Source organism: Hippocampus guttulatus, chromosome 8 (genome assembly GCF_054856545.1).
Source record: "Hippocampus guttulatus isolate MCC_2025c chromosome 8, RoL_Hgut_1.0, whole genome shotgun sequence".
Classification (NCBI taxonomy): Eukaryota; Metazoa; Chordata; class Actinopteri; order Syngnathiformes; family Syngnathidae; genus Hippocampus; species Hippocampus guttulatus.
Window position 1 is genome coordinate 17,496,948 of NC_141268.1, and position 17,681 is coordinate 17,514,628.

Genomic DNA, 17,681 nt, shown 5'->3' on the forward strand with positions numbered 1-17,681 from the left:
ATGAGTTAGGGTGTAAGGGGAAGGAAGGATGCAGGGGAGAGAGAAAGGGGGGGGGTGAGGGGATGAGGTGGGGAGGGGACGGAGAGCTGGGCGTGCATGCTAATTTTATCATTCTGCTGATAAACTTTTCCTCGGGTAATCCTCCAACTGGGACTACAGAACTGATAGAAGACAGCGAGAGCAAGCCTCAACTCCTATCGAACATCCAAACATCCATCCATTTTCTAGAGCGCTTTTCTTCATTCGCTGACTTTGGGGTGGGAGGCGGGATACACCCCGGACTGGTCGCCAGTCAATCTCAGTGCATAATGGATAAAAACACACTCACAATCACGCTTAAATTAAGTACAGTTTCGAGCAGAGATGCTCAACTCGTGGCCCACGGGCTGCGTGTGGCCCGTTTTCACACTTTGAATGACCCCTTGATAAATTTTTCAATACACACACACACGCCAATGCATTTAAATTGGTGTCAATTACAAGCAGATTTTTGCTGACCAACGCATACACTGAAAAAAAATGTGTTGAATTTACTTTACTTAATAGTTGGACACAATAAAATGGATCCAAATACATTTTTTTAGGACACTACATCCACACAGGCAACCCCTACTTTTTTCATACAATTCAAATTAAATGCGTAGGTGTGTGTGTGTGTGTGTGTGTGTGTGTGTTTGATAGCCATCAATAACCACGCCATGTCTGACTGCTTGTCCTTACATCTGTTCACCTTCCTCCAGTCTGTCCAGCTGATAATGCTCATAAACCCACACACGTCCAACATCATCTCTAATCAATAACCAGTCGGAATGATCACTGCGTATATAGGCAGTCCCTCCATAGAGGCACTCGTCACACACATTCCTAACTTCAAGCATGCAGCGACCCAAGACTACTCAGTGTGCCTCAGTGCTGACTTTAAGCAGGCCCGTTGAGGATTACAGATACATAATGCCATGTGTACAGATTAGGTTTGACAATAAACTACTAATAGCTCAAATGAGCCTTGCCTTTACTGTGACTTTCGATGGTGCAGTTTAGTGTGTGTGTGTGTCCGTTAATACTGTACTGGCATGCATGAATAAACATTAAGTGTTACAGTGTTGAATTATCATGACGTCTCAGCAGTGAAACATGGAGATAGAGTGTATTTTTGGCGTGTGTGTGTGTGTGTGTGTGTGTGTGTGTGTGTGTGTGTGTGTGTGTGCGTGAGATCTGTTACAGAGCAAGACCTCAGTTCCTGCATCACATCATTCTGCCAGAAAGCTTTTATACTCGCTCCCAGACTTACCCTGCGCTATAGACAAATGTGAGCACGGCACTTAAATGAACACACACACACACACACACACACACACGCACACACGCACACGTGTGGCGTTTGTTTGTGTGCCTCTTACTGTTGGCGTCAGTGTCATCACTCTTGGGAGGGGTGTGTCCCGTGTAACCAACTGCAATCCTGACCATTCGCTCTGGATTTCTAATCTTCTTCAGTCCTGCAGAAAGAGAAAAAGACAAAAGACATATTTGGGAGAAGCTCTTGGCATTTGTTCCTCCTTGAACCATTCTTCCTCCTCTTAAGCCCACAAATCCAACTCCGACTGATATGAATGTAGGATGATCCATTTTCTGAGCATCAATTGTATCCTCTGATCGATTGGCCACAGTCGAAACGCTATCTGTGTTTGCGCGCGCGTGTGTGCGTGCGTGCATGCGCGTGTGTGACTAACTTGTACCCTGCTTTAGTTTCTCCTCACCCGCATCATTTCTGTTTCCCTGACCACTGTTGCTATGAGACAAACTAGTCCAAGGGAGAGGGTCTTCCAAGCTATACGGTGGATGCTGTTCGCATGCCCACTTGTGAGCTCTGCGGATCGGCGCCACACACATCTGCTACGGGATGGGTAGAGTTGGATGGCCGTCTCCTGCCCTCACTGCCGTGATTCATTCGCCGTTCATTCAGCCGGGCCGGGGGCTCGTAAATTGTAACATCCTCCCTGTATGTAACATTGAGGGGCAGTGGACAAAAGGTTTCCTCGTGCAGTGTGCGTGCGAGTGTGTGTGCGTGGCTACAATATGGGCAGGGGGATGGTTTTACATTTATGTGGTACACTGCCTGCTGAACTGCCCATGGGCCTTCTGCTTCATCTTTCAGTTCAAGTATTTTCACGCAATGGGACTCTCAACCCACGACCTTCCCCCTGCCTCTGGCTCCTCGCTGCACGCTCGTTTGCACGTGTGTGTTTGTGTATGTGAAGGAGGCTTTCAGTGCTCTGTGTCACAAAATGGGTCCAACCAATATATGACACTGCATGTGTGTTGCTAAAAATTGCCCCCCTTGGAGAAATACCTGCCAGTATCGCTCCCTAGTGGAGAGCCTCTGTCATTTATCAGCCCTCGCCAATTAATAGTTGAAAAATATAACCTAGTCAACACTTACGTGTGATATGAATGTCATTTCGCCGTGTAATCCACGGCGGAACTGTGTTTCTCATGCGTAACATGTTTGTTGGCTTTCAACGAAAGCAATCATTGAACACATTGACAAGGGTGGTGGTGGTGGGGCGGGGGGTGTATATAAACAAATCAAATGAAACGCACTGAATAAACCATAAATTAATGAATCCACGAGACGAGATAGCGATAACGTTGCCGCCTCTTAAATAATGCATGAACGAATGCATAACAGTCTGGATTAAATGGTGGCTGTGAGTCAAGAGTTCAATTGGGGGAGTAAAATATGGGGGGGGGGTAATCAGTACTGCTTAAAACTGACACAAATACTACACTACGCACACACCCTTTCTCTTGCCTCCACCTAAATGCAACCAGATAGTCATGTGAAGCAAGCAGAACCACACATGGCACTAAACATAAACACACACACACACACACACACACACCATAGAACACTGAAAGCTCTTGAGTGTTGTGCGTCAGGAAATTTGAAATGCAGCGGTCTATTACACTTTAAGGAGAGTCACATAAACACACGCACGCGCACGCACGCACGCGCGCGCAGCATCTGAATTCCTTCAGCGTGAACCACTCTCATCCTCTCCTCATCCTTTTCCGTTGTTAAAACGCTTCGAAAGCACTCGGCTCGACTGCATCCCAGCACCGCCGACAGCACACAGTAACTCTGTGTCGGTTATTTATGCTGTCGCTGCTTCAGCACCAAGCCAGCCTGCCTCTGTATTTTCGGCTCGGACAGCAAGAAAGGGGAAAGCCCGGCTCTTATCTCTTCCCTCGTCGGTCCCCCTGCGTCCGGTCGTCTCCTCGTCTCAAGGCCAAATATAGCGACACGGCGCCACCTTAAATTAAAACCGATATTTCTGTCTTACCTTCCGGCTTGTTTTCGGCAGCCATTTCCCCTCCGCCGCGCGCCTCATCCCTCCTCCTCCTCCTCCTCTTCCTCCTCCTCCTCTTCGACTCGACCTAGTGTTGGTGGTAGGAGCGGGGTGGGGTGGGAAGAGGCGGGGTGGGGTGGAGGGCTGGGGGGGGCGCAGGCGCGTGCACACTCGGAGAGGACAGCTCAAGGAGGGGGCGGGGCCGAGAAGTTGACTCGGCAGTGGTGGGCGGGCGAGCCTGCCACGTCCGGTTGGGTGATTGGCTCAAACGCCAGTGATTGACAGAGGGGATCCGCGATGGAGGCGCTTCCCGCAAGGTCCGCCCACTGACGTTCACGCGCGCCCCTCTCTTCCCCTGCCGCCCTTATCACGTCACTTCACCACGTCTGTATTCTAGGACAACCTTGACAGCCTCCTCATCCTCCTCGAGCGATGCTTCATCGTTTTGTCTCTCGCACACAAGCTGCTGTCGCGTTCTCGCGGTTTCCAAGTGAACTGAAACATGGTGCGGGGGAGACACGAGTGAGGAGAGGTTGCAGATGCGCGTGGGCAGGCAGCCTCTGTCATTGGTGCTGAAAGGACAGCTCCGTACGCGCCTGCAGAGGCCGCGCGCATGCGCAATAGAGCAGCATCCGTCAGATGGAAACGTGATGAAAAGTAGCAATAATTTGGTACAAAGTTTCGAAAGACCACACGACCTTCATTGGCTATGTACAGATTGTATTTTTTTAAGTATTGCTTTTTTAAATTTCAAACTTTATGTATGGAAATATATTTACAAAAGCAAATCATTAGAATTTGTATCAATCTCACAAAAAAATTAGCTATGAATACAATGGTTTATTTGACATAAGCAAAGTAGTACGGTGGGAGGACTTCATTTCATTAACTCTGCTTTTTTCCTTTAATTTTTGACTTGTACACGTTTTTTGTGTGTTTTTAAATGACCCCCCTTCTTTTTCTTTGCCTTATTAATATGTATATGTTGAATGGAGGCAAATGGACAGCAATTGTTCTTGTATTCAACAAAAAACCTTTCTGACCCAGATGACTGAGAATTTATGCAGACCTTAGTTGAAAAACAGAAACTTGTGCAAAAAATAAAAGAGCAGAAATACTGATTCATCTCCTGTACATAAATAAAAGCACAAAAGTGTACACCTGCTGCCAGTCTGTGCACTTGTCTTGAGTTTGACATAGACAATACTCACTCAATTTCATGCTCAGAAGTTTCCATGCACTTTAACCTTGGAAAACAAGAAGACATGTGGATCTATGATTATATTCACTGGTGCGTAGTTCAAGCAGAGTATGACACGTACATTAGCAGTACTATAACATATGAATGTACAGAAATGAATTTGTGCGATTAAAACATTCATTAATTGCTAAATTACACCCCATATTCCATGTATTTCGTCTTTTTGAAAGTATAATAATGGTGTCACATAAAATTAGTCATGTCAGAGATCCGAAGAAAATTACCTTCTCTTTAATCTTGTTGAATTTGTGCGTTTTTTTGGGGGATTCGGTGCTCCAATAAAAATGGCCCTAAAGCATTACATGAAAAAAAATGCATTCCATCAATTCTTTATTCAATGTGACACTGAGAAATTGAGAAAAACTGTTCTTCTTAAAAATGGGCAACCCAAAGGCATTGAGCAACAATGTTAATATACTGCTTCTACATGGTAATTACAAATTGGATGATAAAGTCCTGAGAAAAATCGATGAGTACATTATTTGCGTTTACATTTTTGCACATGTTGGAAATGGGTGGATGGATGGCAACATTTCCAATGTATTTTTTCAGATTTTTAAAAATAGCATACATCTGAATTGCAAAGACCACTAGCTGTGGTGGATCAACCAATATTCATTTAATTACAACAAAATTACTTTCCATTTGATTGCTGTAACTCCCTGCTCTACATTTCCACTATGTGGCAGTAATGCATCTGACTTGAAATTCACATTAAGTCAAGACAAAACGACATTTCTTAGCATGCTTACCTGCATGTGTAAATAGTACTACTGTAGCTAATTCAATGTTAGTTGTTTGATGTTTTCCTCCATCTCTAATATAAGTATCATTTGCATTAGCACGTGTGTGTGTGTGTGTGTGTGTGTGTGTGTGTGTGTTTAGAACTGTTGCACACCGAGCGACACAACTAAAACCGACTGAACTGTCTCGCTGTGTGTGGGGTTCGGCAAATAGTTTTCATGGCTGACTGTAGGCCACTGCTTTTGGTGCAATTCAAAATTCAAAACATCGGTGAACATTAAATTCATATTCTAAAAATGTTCCATGAATTACAGCAAGCCTCATAATTAATGAATCGTGTCTCCTTGGTGTTTGAGCACTCATTCCCTAGTTTAATGTGGTAAGCGTGTCAAAAGTCTGGATGCTAGAATGCGTGCAGTTAAAAAATGCACAAGCCCAGGTACGTACAAAAAGACGGATGCAGCCCAAAGAGAGTAAATAAAAGGGGGCCTCTGTTATCTTCATGTGTTTATTTAATCTTCAACTTTGAAAAATGTGAACTCGTTAACGACAATGAGGTAGAAATGAGTTTGAAGGTGGAGTGTGTCCTCACATTACCTGCAGAGGGCGCCAAAACCCACCTGCTATCTTGTTTTTTTTAGGGGGCCAATGAGGTTTTTGTTCACTTGAGTTGTGGGCGGGATTTACAGCGAGCTAGAACATGGCTGCGTCCTTAGACGATGATGTTGACTTCAATAATCAGGATTACTACTCGCTACTCAACGTGAGGAAGGAGGTACGGATGTTGAATATGAATATGCCAACCTTGAGCTTTCGAAGGTCCGTCACTGCGACGGTTGTGCTTAGGTTGCTTCGCTAGGAAGTGCTCGGTGCGTCATCCAGCTAGCGAGGAGGAAGGAGGTTGAGACCGGGTGATGCTGCACAGACACCAATGAACCATATTTTATTTTGCACGTCTCAGTAAATATGCGCATGGAAAGCCGTCTGGGCATTTATCTGATATCCAGTATAAACCAGTTGTAAGGCAATCGAACAAACAGAACTTAGAACGACTGTGCGTGTTTTACGACAGTAACCATTTTCTCCTACTGCTTTTGCCATACTAGTCGGGTAAGTACTGTACATGGTACTAGTGAGGAAAAACTGCACATATTGACAACTGCATGCTACTTGTGCATTATAATGTTCCACTTGTTGACACCTAGCTCTTAAATAGTAGTAGGGTATTGCATAGTTTTGCCTCACTGATCTAGTTGGTGCAGAATGGTCATCCATGTTTTTGGAATGTGGGTGGAAGATGGAGTACCTGGAGAGAAGCAAGGATGAGAAAACATACAAAATCCACACAGGAAGGTTGGCGCTGAGATTCGAGCCCTGACCTACTTCAACGTGCTACACTAACTGAGGAACCAACTAAATCCACTCTTACCCTTTTGTATATGTATATATTTTTCCAACAGTGATTACTTTCCTGGTTATCCGGGTTATTTGCTACCCCTGAAAAAAAAATTTTACAAAGATAAAACGCCAAAGTAAGGCATACCACCACCTATTATAGTAGATGTGGACATAGAGTACCTGGCCAGGATTGTAATAGCATATATGTTTTAATTTACATATCAGTGGACATTTTACTTTCCCATATTTGCTACTGGATGTTCTGTTTTATGATCCAGCATTCCTGAATCCCAAAAGTTAAGACTCACGAGTACATTTTGTATTAATTTTTGTCCTAGATTATAATTTTTGATTTCGTATGCTTCAAGTTTGGTATTGTTTGTTTCCGTCTGATCACAGGCTACTGTGGAGGAGCTGAAAGCATCGTACAGGAGGCTATGCATGCTCTACCATCCTGACAAACATCGCGACCCTGAGCTGAAAATACAAGCTGAACAGCTTTTCACTCAGGTGCACCAAGCCTTCGAAGGTAAGGACACGAGATAAAATATTTTTCTATGATCTATCGAGCAACAAAGTTCATACAAGAACAATGAGAAAAAAATCAATGTTTTTCTGTATGTTACGACGAGTACTAACGCAGATGGAAACGGGGGGGGGGGGGGGGGGTGTCACAACACACAACAGGACAAGGTTGGAGTAAACGCTCCTGAATCCCACTGCCTTAGCGCAACCCAAATAAATACCGGTGAAATGAATGAACAACAAAATAATTACCGGTATGTCAAAGTTCTCTAGCACTCGAATGAATAAAGTGGACACAAATTAACTGGATGGATGATGGCTATGACAAGGAAACAATTTGGCTGCACTAAATCAATAGGCAGTGGTAGGTAGGACTCACAAGGGGTTAGGCCTGAACACCACAACAATACTCACAAGTCACAACCCAGTCAGCCCTGTGTGCCGACTACAAACTGAACACCCCAGGCCCCTAACTGTCCATCCATCCATCCATTTTCCGAACCGCTTGATCCTCACTAGGGTCGCGGGGGGTGCTGGAGCCTATCCCAGCCGTCTTCGGGCAGTAGGCGGGGGACACCCTGAATCAGTCGCCAGCCAATCGCAGGGCACACAGAGACGAACAACCATCCACGCCCACACTCGCACCTAGGGACAATTTAGCGCGTCCAATCAGCCTGCCATGCATGTTTTTGGAATGTGGGAGGAAACCGGAGCACCCGGAGAAAACCCACGCAGGCCCGGGGAGAACATGCAAACTCCACACAGGGAGGCCGGAGCTGGAATCGAACCCGGTACCTCTGCACTGTGAAGCCGACGTGCTAACCACTGGACTACCGGGCCGCCGGCCCCTAACTGAAAACAACCAATTCCTTTTCAACAGTGGTGGTTAATCTTGGCAGGTGGCGGCACACCTGAAAGTAGTTGCTAACTGGGTCACTCTTCCCTGCACTGATTGGTCGGCTAAGAATTGGTCGGCCACCAATCAGCAAAGAGCAGGGGAGCGCTGCTGCGCATATGCAAAGATGAACCCAAACACAAAATAAATAAATGGCCACAAAATATTGTGGACCGTAACCCTCTACATCACATCAAGTTGTTTCCCTTTGTTTCCACAGTGCTAAGTGATCCTCACGCTCGATCGATCTATGACCTCTTTGGGAAGAAAGGATTGGAAGTAGAGGGCTGGGAAGTAGGTTTTCTGTTTCTGTTTTTTTTTTTGGTTTGATGTCACCATCCTCAATATGGTAATATGCTTGTCTAGGTGGTGGAACGAAAAAGAACACCGGCAGAAATTCGGGAAGAGTATGAGCGTTTACAACGAGAAAGAGAAGAGAGGAAGCTTCAGCAAAGAACGAACCCCAAGGTTGTATATGTGCCCTGCGATTGACTGTTGACCAGACCAGGGTGTGCCCCACCTCTCACACAAAGTCAGCTGAATGGATAAATATCAGTGAAAGTCAAGCTTCACGTCAATTTCTCAGTTCTCTGTTTTTTTCTACAGAAAAAAAATTAATAAATTGATGAATTACTGAAAAGAAATAATAGAAGAACGTTTAAATAGCACACTGCACATAGGCGGAGGTTCATTGTAGATACACAATGTAATTCAAATGGTGTGTAGGCCAATTAATCGGTTATCAGATTTTTTTTTTTTTTTTAACTCTGCTAAATATCGGAATCGGCCTTAAATAAAAAATCCATATCGGTCGGGCATTTTTCTTACGTGGATTATTGTGCATTTGATCTTGACTTGAACTGCATTCTGTCATGCATTCCTTCAACCAAATCATGATTCATTCATCAATAGGGCACCATCAGTGTGGGTGTGGATGCGACTGACCTCTTTGATCGTTACGATGAAGACTTTGAGGAGACGCCAGGTGGAGGTTTTCCTCACCTTGAGATCAACAAGATGCATATCTCCCAGTCCATCGAGGTAAAAATAATAAATAAAAATAATCACTGAAGTATGCAAATATTACTTGGCAGCCTGTTACCTTTTGGACTCTATAAAGCAGACTTAAAGAAGACTTTTTCTGTTTTATCAGCTTTGTTGTTATTCTTTAGGCCCCTTTGACAAACTCTGACACAGCGGTGCTCTCTGGCTCGCTCTCGACACACAATGGTAACGGCGGGGGCAACATTAACATGACTGTTCGGAGGGTGACATCTGCTCAAGGCTGGGGAGAGGTGAGGCTCCAACATTGACACGTGATCGCCAACAACTATGATGCATTTGCGTGAGAGATCATCAGATGTGCCGAAAAAGTCATTTCATTGGTCCGAAAATTGTTTACCACAAGTAATGTGTCTTTGTTCATGAATACATGCCAGCAACATATAGAAATAAGCAAAACAATGGAATGCTCTTCCCACTAGATGGCAGAAGGTACAACGACTCTGTTTGTCCACCTGTTGTCAAGTCAACATAGTCACTGTGGATATATACAGTACATTGGTAGTTTTGACAGATGTAATTGTGCACCCCCTGGCATTTTTTTCATTCTTTTGTTTTATATTCCATGCTGATATCCCTGTTTAAATTATAAATGTCTGTCGACATATACTCCAATAATCTATCTATCTAGTTAGCGAGCGAGCTCGCTAGCTAGCTCGTAAAAAAAAAAAAAAAAATTAAATGAGGGGGAAAATGAAATGGGGGTGGGCCCTGAAATTGGATAATATGCTTTAGCACTGTTGATGGTTGTGAATCGCTAAATTGCAAAACTCTTTTGCCCGCACCATCTTGTGTGGGCGGAACCTGGCGTCAAGGTTTTTTATGACCATTTGGAGGATTCAACAAGCTGCGAGCATCATTTCTGCTTGCTGTCTGAATTGTTTTTCTCTCTCTCTAAATCCACGCAGGTGGAATTTGGAGCAGGAGACATATTGGGACCTGTCATTGGTTTGAAGGTGTTTCGTAACGTCACGCAGCGATGGTATGGCCCAAGAGTTTAACCCCCGCATTTCATGTAGCACATGGACTTTTGCTGTTCTGCTCTATCTGCTTGATGCCATTCCTCTGCTCAGTTTCTTGACAGCGCAGTGCGGCTTGCAGTTTTCCCCCCGAGGCTTACGCCCCAGCTGCTCTTTGATGACAGCACGCCACCTGGACCAAAACACGATGGGTTATCTGCAGTGGCGCTGGGGGCCCACCAGTGCCATGACCACGAGTGTGGTGCGGGACACGAAGAGTAGTCACTTCACTCTGGCTGTACAGGTAATCCGAACATTTATGTGTCCGTTGTAACATGACACATTTGGTAACGATTCTCACCGACCACAATTTAAGGTGCACTTGCATAATTTACTGAGATATAATGGTTCCAAAGTCCTCGTACAGATGAGCTACTGTTACCCACAATAAACATCACATACAACTCCGGAACAATTTCAAAATGCATTATAGTGCTTGACAGAAAACGTAAGCGTGCCTCTAAAAGAGAACGAATGTTGGACAGAGCTAAGCCTCAATGTACTAATGCATCTTGAAGAATAAGAACATTGTAGAAAAGTTCATTTATTTCAGTCATTCAATTCAAAAACACTCTAAGAAGGCAAATTCCTTCCTTGTACCTGTCTGAGAAAATTATTTTCATGTCTTTTTCCGTAATATTTATTTCTTGTCATGGTAAAATGTACGATTTCTATATACTGGTAGTCAATAAAATTAAATCATGAAATATTTCATTCTACGTGTTGTAAATTACTCATAAGAAGTAATATATGAGTATCACTTTTTGACTTGAACTACTGAAATTAAGCGTTCCCCCTTATTCAAATTTATTGAGATGCACTTGTGTATTTAACAGCTACAGTATAGTTGATCGTTCATCATTACGGAGACTAGAGAGGAACTGCGCTGGAGAGGTGTTGATATTATTACATCGTAAAATTGGAAAGCTCTTTAAAAATGTGGATCCAGACTGAGGATTATTACCCCCCACCTTGTTTTCTTTTTCTTTTTTTTTTTTTCCTTTTTTAAAGCATTTGTGGTGCAGCTAATGATGCGGTCCGGGCATGTTGTGTGTGCTCTAATTGCAATATTTAAATGGCCTCTCTAGCTGGGTGTTCCCCACTCCTACCTAATGATGAGCTACCAGTACAAGTTCCAAGATGAGGACCAGACCAAAGTCAAAGGTTCTGTCAAGTAAGTCTGTCATCCATATAAGTGCACCACATGAGTGCTCGTCGGAATGGGCATGTGATCTAGTGGTTGGCTACAAAGATATCCGTTGATTGTGTGGAATTGATTTTTGATGAAGAGAATCAAAAGAAGCATGAGATACACGTTGGCCTCTGCTGTGGCACAACTCCTACAGGCAATCATTATTATATGACAGTTGCATAGAAAGTCAAGTGCAGAACATTACATTCATGTCTATTTTTTATGTATGTATTTTTCTTTTGTTGTAAGGAAATGTTATTAAAAAAAAAGGTGTTAGAAAAAAAAACTCTTTTGTGATCTAATTTCTTACATGACCATCCGACTATTTAATTTAACAGCTGAACGTGACTGATCAAAAATCGGGATTGTTGAATATTTTAACAATACTCACACTCCGCGTCAGTATCAAAAGCAGATTAAATAATGACCCTTATTTCATGATCAAACATCATTTTATTCAAAGGAGGAATCGGGTCTCTCACTGCACCACAGTTTGCGCATGTGATTGGCGATCAAATATTCGATCTCCTGTAAATTTTAATTGTGTCTAACTATGTCTGATCCCGCACGTTCTCGTACGTTCTCCTCAAATTTGAGGACGAGAGCGGTTGCACTGTGAAAAAAGAAGCACTATATCCTGCAGCGTAATCTTAATTAGGGCTGAATGATTTTGAAAGATAATCTCATTGCGATAAATATGTATACATTTTTTTTGCATAGTCAATTTGCATTTGATTAATGGTTCACCCCTACCACTGTACAGCATTGATGGAAAGGAAACAGCCCGCGTCTTTGAGTCATTGCACGTTCTGCCCAAGTTGCTGTCGTCAGTAGCGGCCTCTTGGTCTCTATTGACGTCTGTGTCTTCCCTTCTCCAGGACAGGCTGGTTCGGAACAGTGCTGGAATACGGAGCAGAGAGAAAGATCAGTCGCCACAGTGTCCTGTCAGCCACTGTCAGCGTCGGCGTCCCTCAGGGAGTCACACTGAAGATCAAGTACTCAACGACCTGGCATTTGATGGATCCTTTTTTTTTTCCCCCGTGGGCCTTTGTGCGATGATATAATGGGTGTTTTCTCGCAGGTTGGCACGCGCCAGTCAGACGTACCTGTTTCCAGTTCACCTGACAGACCAGCTGCTGCCCAGCGCTGTCTTCTATGCCACGGCGGGGCCGCTGCTGCTCTACATAGCCGTCCACAAACTGGTCATCATCCCTTACACGCGAGCGCAGAAAGAAGAGTCAGTACGGATTTCATTGGTTTTCGGTTGACTGTGTTTCTAAGAGTGAGTGTCGTTGTCCCATTAGCACCAAGCAGGGCGATTTTACTTCAATTTGGCATGTGCACTTATTTTGCTTGTCTGTTAACAGAAGTCACACGCCAAAATCGTCCCTGCTATGCCGTGTAACAGATTACAACAAAAAAAAAAAAATACAAAAGATTTCATGACTGATAATAGGAGAAAAAAAGAAATTGTCATTGCTAGATCTTGTAAAAATCATATCTTTGCATCTCTTTTCGAACTACGCGCTGCACATGAATGCACATTCACTCTTTATTCCACCATTGGACACACGAAAGAAGAATAGAATGAGAGCCACAAGAAAGAAAGATAAAAGGCCAGATGTCCTCTATAGTTGTCCTCTGTTTACCCTGTGTGTTGTGAATTCATTGGCTGCTTACACTGAGTGCCACTACCCACGTAGCTCACATCTCTTCCACCCTCCCCACAATGCAAAAACAGGCCAAATTAGAGTTTACCTTTGCGAGCTGAACCTCCACGGCTATTCAGGGGTTTTTTTTTGCATCAGATCAGCAGCTGCCAGATAGTGGATGAACACATTTCGTTTCCAATCCGCCTTCGATATCAAAAATTAAGTGCAAATAGTGATGCAAAAGCTTGAGTCTAGTGGTTCTTACAAGACTGACAGCATGACACTCGGATTGCACATCATTGCAGGAGAGCGACTCCACCGTCATGCCAATTTACTTTTTCACTCAACTAACAGTGGTGTGATGCCAGCCCAACTTGGGGATTCAGAGAATATTCCGTTTTTTCCGCGACAGAGCTGTGACAGCAGTCACCTCATTTTAAATGAGCTGCCCTGCCACTCCGCTTGCTCTATTTTTCGCAGCCTCGATTTCGCATTGTTATTGCCTGATTTTCTGACAGACTGTGACGGGGCTGGCTCGGGAAAAGTAGTCAGCCTCCACGGTCAGTCCTAGTCAGTCATACATGTTCCTGTGCTTCCCAGAGAGCTGGAGCTGCAGAGGAAGAGCTCAGCCACAGACATTGCCAAGAAGAAGCAGGAGGCCGAGTCTGCTGTGAGTCTTGCAAACATGCACTTGTTTCTCTTTTCACGTGGAATCATTGATCATCGCTACCGGGAACAAAAGGTCGGCCCCCTCTTTTCTTCAGGTTCTGCTGATGCAGGAATCTGTGAGGAGAATCATCGAGGCCGAAGAATCCAAGATGGGTAAAACGCCGCGTGTGAAAATGACCATTTTTAGTTTGTAGACAAGTTCAAAACTTAATAGGACTCCCGAGGTGTAAATCAGACACATTTGTCACGGTGGCTGTCAGCTGCATTATATATACTGTAGCTCCAGGACTCAAAACTTCAATCATCCCGCGCTGTGAAGCCAATCTGCATGCTGCAGCCTCTACAGAGGTTAAATGTGTAAATTTGCGTCTGAGCGCTTTGCCATAAATCAAAACTGTGACCTCAGTGTGCTAATTAATTTCCTGTCACATTTATGTCGAGGTTCCACATGGTTATTTGAGGAGACACTCGCTGAATGCCTTTGCTCTTCAGATGCACTTGACGATGAATGCATCCAGAGACTCGAAAGCAAATGAAACTTTCATCTGTTGCTAACCGCAGGACTGATCATCCTGAATGCCTGGTATGGAAAGTTTGTGTCCGAAACAAGCCAGAAGCAGGAGAAATCCAAAGTCATTGACGTCACCGTGCCGCTGCAGTGTCTAGTCAAGGACTCCAAACTCATCCTCACTGAGACTTCCAAGGTGTGCGTGTGCACGCGCACGCGCGTTTGGTAATTGCACGTCAGCCTTTGCGATAACGCATGCAATGTAAATGAATCGCTTCCCTTGCCGCAGGCAGGCTTGCCAGGCTTCTACGACCCCTGCGTGGGAGAGGAGAAGGGCCTGAAATTGCTCTACCAGTTCCGAGGAGTCATGCACCAAGTCATTTCCGCAGACACCGAGTCGCTCCGGATACCCAAGCAATGTGAGAAGGCTGCAGCTTCCAAGCACGTCAACTGCTTCCGCCATCCATCCACCCGTCTTGAAATAATGATCATTTCGTCTCAATTCATGCACAAATCCACTTACTCGGTGTGAAATGTGGGCTTGTTTAATTGAACATAAAAGATATTATTCTGTTGCATGAATGGCAACAGGTTGACGCGCAGATTTATTGTCGGCCATCTAGTGGAAGAGCATTGCATTGTCCTGCCTGTTGCTATTGGTGTACATCACGAGCATAAGCAGGTGAACAAAGATGATTTAGACCAAGGATGGGCAATTCATATGCTGGAGGATGCCGTAATTTTTCATCAATGCTATTGGGGAGGGGGGCACATAGGCCCACACACTTCCTAACCAGATGTATTACAAAAATGCTATTTTTGATATGGATGTTGTAAAGATCCACTCTCTTGAAATAACAACAAAGGGTTGCAGAGGGCTTTGTTTGCATAAGAATTACCATTCAAGGATGGCACAAAACTTCTGAACAAGAAACCAACATTGAGTGCAATAACTGCTTTTGTAATTTTTTTCACAAAAATCAACTCACTCAAAGTTTTAGTATTATGGAAGTCTTACGGTTGTCCTGCATACCATTGTAAATCCGGAAAAAATGAATATAATTAGGCCTACTCATCTAGCATCGGGCAGTAGAAGATCTGCTGTAAGCATAATTTAGCCATGGCTGCCATCTAGTGGTGACATTATTAAATGCTCTTTCACTCGAGGACAGAAGGTACCATTAAAACCCACCTTTTGCCATTCATACAACAGACTAATAGTTTTGTGTTCAGTTCTAATTTACATGTAAACGATGAGATCATCCGAAATACACTTTATATGCCGTCTTTGTTCGGTGGTGTGCTCTGGGAATTTTCAAATGTCAAATATGTGCCTTGGTTCAAGAAAGGTTGCGAAACGCTGGTCGAGTGAAAGGGCATGATAAGAACACTTTTGTGTCACACTGACATGACATTGTATTCGACTTCAGGAGTCCAAGTCATAACACAGATGGAATGTGCCACTTGGTGGCTTTGCTGTCATTTGGATGCATAGACTCACACTGAAACCAGTCTTTTTTTTTTTTTTTTTTGTCTCATCAGCTCACAGGATTGAAAGTGAATCTTAGGAGCCATGGAGCACCAGAGGGCAACAAAGGAACAAATACACTTTTTGACAACAGGCCTTTTGGTCCTCCTCCGTGATGGTATCAGTGAATCTTTTTTTTTTTTTTTTATCAAGTCCCTCCAATCCTTCTTTTCCTACGAAGCGACTCCCGGCTGCGGCATTCAAACGTCCACTGGGATTTTGCAGCGCATGTTTGCCTGACACTTGACAGGGCTGCTCGCATATCATCTGCCCACCGAAGGAGGACAGAGTAGCACTCAACAGAAGGGCCCATCATGGTGCCATCAATGATCGGTCAAAGTTTCACCAAAGTGTCAAGTACGCAGCCACTTAAGGAAAAGCCCGATTTTACCTCATTGTGGACTTGATTCTGATCCTTTGTCCTTCAGAAGATGTATTATGTATTACAGAGTATGATGTCCTCGTTATATAAACTGGATCAAGTCATAAGGTTGCTTGTACTGAACGCTACTTTTTTGTTAAGGTCATGACATGTTTTTGGTTTGTCTGCTGTGCAGTCGGGTGTCGCTGCGTGCAAATGTGTGAAAAATAAGAGTTTGAGGGAAAGGGAAGTGACAGGGAGTGCAGGAGGGTGCCGCTCTCTCCATTTTGGGAAATGGTCATGCGATTTCATTCGGATTCCGTGTTCGGCGTTGGCGGTTTAGTTGTAGCAATAACTACATTTCGTCTGCTACTGAGACATAAACTCTGATGCAAATGTGTGATGTTTACTTTCATTTAAAATTGTACTCTTGAATTGAGACTGACGGTTTGTTATATTGGACAGAAGGAGCCATCTCCTCTGGAACAGAATAGTACTTTATAGTTATAAATGATGACCAGTTAGCAAAGTCAGGACTTAAGGTTTGGGTCATATCTTTCACATGGTATTTTCTCTTGTTTTTCCCTTTTGTTGCTACTTTGAGTTGCACTGCGCATGCTACTTGTTTTTTTTTTTTTTAACTGGTCTTTTAGAACTGCACACTTAGCACATAATGTGCCCCCTTTAGTTCTGAGCTATTCTATCAAATGTTAGTCTTTCAAACAATTGATCACGATAAGGATTATAATTGCCGTTATAATCGAGACTGTAGTAGAAGAAAATACTGCATATTTTTGCACTGAAATGACTGAATGCTGCAAATAATTCCAGTTCTAGGTGAAAGTACTTAAATACTGATTTGCCTTCTTGTTACTCCTAAATTCTGTTCGTTGTCCAATATTTGTCCCATTTCTTGTGTTAAAATGTGTTGAGGTTGGTAAGGCACACATGCACAATCAAAAGAGATCCAATACAAGAGCTGCAAATATTCTACCTTTACAAAGACAGTAAGGCTGTGTTTTTGAATGACGTTGTCAGTGATATTATGTATAACATTTACAAGAGCTCGGCAAAGGGAAAGAACACCTCTAGGCAGTTTACACATCGGATATTATTACAATATTAAATTACAGACAAGTCAATTAAAAGGACTTATTTTCTTGCGGTGACGGTTTTCGAGTTAGGCATGTGCAAGTGCACTAATCTTGTGACCGGGTTGAGTTATTTTGACAGGTGTTCGGCTCATGCCTGCTGCAGCGACACTCAGGCCAGCATAAGAACAGCACCCTAATCGTTTCATTCCAAGCGACGTCCAAAATGTCCCTATGTAGTACTGTATACCGAATGTGTACCGTCTGCTCACTTCAATGAAAATACTACAATAAATATAATTCCGAAGTGCTGAAAACTTTGTTTTGAACAGATCATCAGAGTTTTATGGCCTACTCCCACTGCTGGTTATATGTGTCATTCCCATTTAATTTGTGGCTTAATATGTGATCCGTCGGGAAACCCTA

At 43.6% G+C, this 17,681-nt stretch overlaps 2 protein-coding genes across 3 annotated transcripts in view; one reads left to right on the forward strand and one right to left on the reverse strand.

The window, feature by feature from the left end:
• The window catches only part of LOC147201549 (calmodulin-binding transcription activator 1-like), a 54,529-nt gene extending 51,051 nt beyond the window's left edge, over nucleotides 1–3,478 (reverse strand). Inside the window, 2 exon segments of the mRNA XM_086117801.1 lie at nucleotides 1,401–1,496; nucleotides 3,345–3,478. Coding sequence (XP_085973927.1) covers nucleotides 1,401–1,496; nucleotides 3,345–3,369 — 121 coding nt within the window. The 5' untranslated portion in view covers nucleotides 3,370–3,478.
• A 2,541-nt stretch (nucleotides 3,479–6,019) lies between these two features.
• On the forward strand, nucleotides 6,020–17,572 carry LOC147201550 (dnaJ homolog subfamily C member 11-like). Of its 2 annotated transcripts, none has more exons than XR_015101634.1 (16): nucleotides 6,020–6,130; nucleotides 7,153–7,282; nucleotides 8,394–8,467; nucleotides 8,540–8,641; nucleotides 9,086–9,214; nucleotides 9,346–9,468; nucleotides 10,144–10,217; nucleotides 10,309–10,498; nucleotides 11,343–11,428; nucleotides 12,325–12,441; nucleotides 12,528–12,683; nucleotides 13,699–13,768; nucleotides 13,863–13,920; nucleotides 14,329–14,471; nucleotides 14,569–14,694; nucleotides 15,818–17,572. XR_015101634.1 is itself a non-coding variant. In XM_086118063.1 (16 exons), the coding sequence occupies exons 1-16, from the start codon at nucleotides 6,056–6,058 to the stop codon at nucleotides 15,841–15,843; spliced, it is 1,683 nt and encodes a 560-aa protein (XP_085974189.1). In that variant the 5' UTR covers nucleotides 6,020–6,055; the 3' UTR covers nucleotides 15,844–17,572. The 2 variants fall into 2 exon arrangements, 1 of the variants encoding a protein (XP_085974189.1); XM_086118063.1 differs by having other exon boundaries at nucleotides 14,565–14,694.
• Nucleotides 17,573–17,681: the final 109 nt, after the last annotated feature.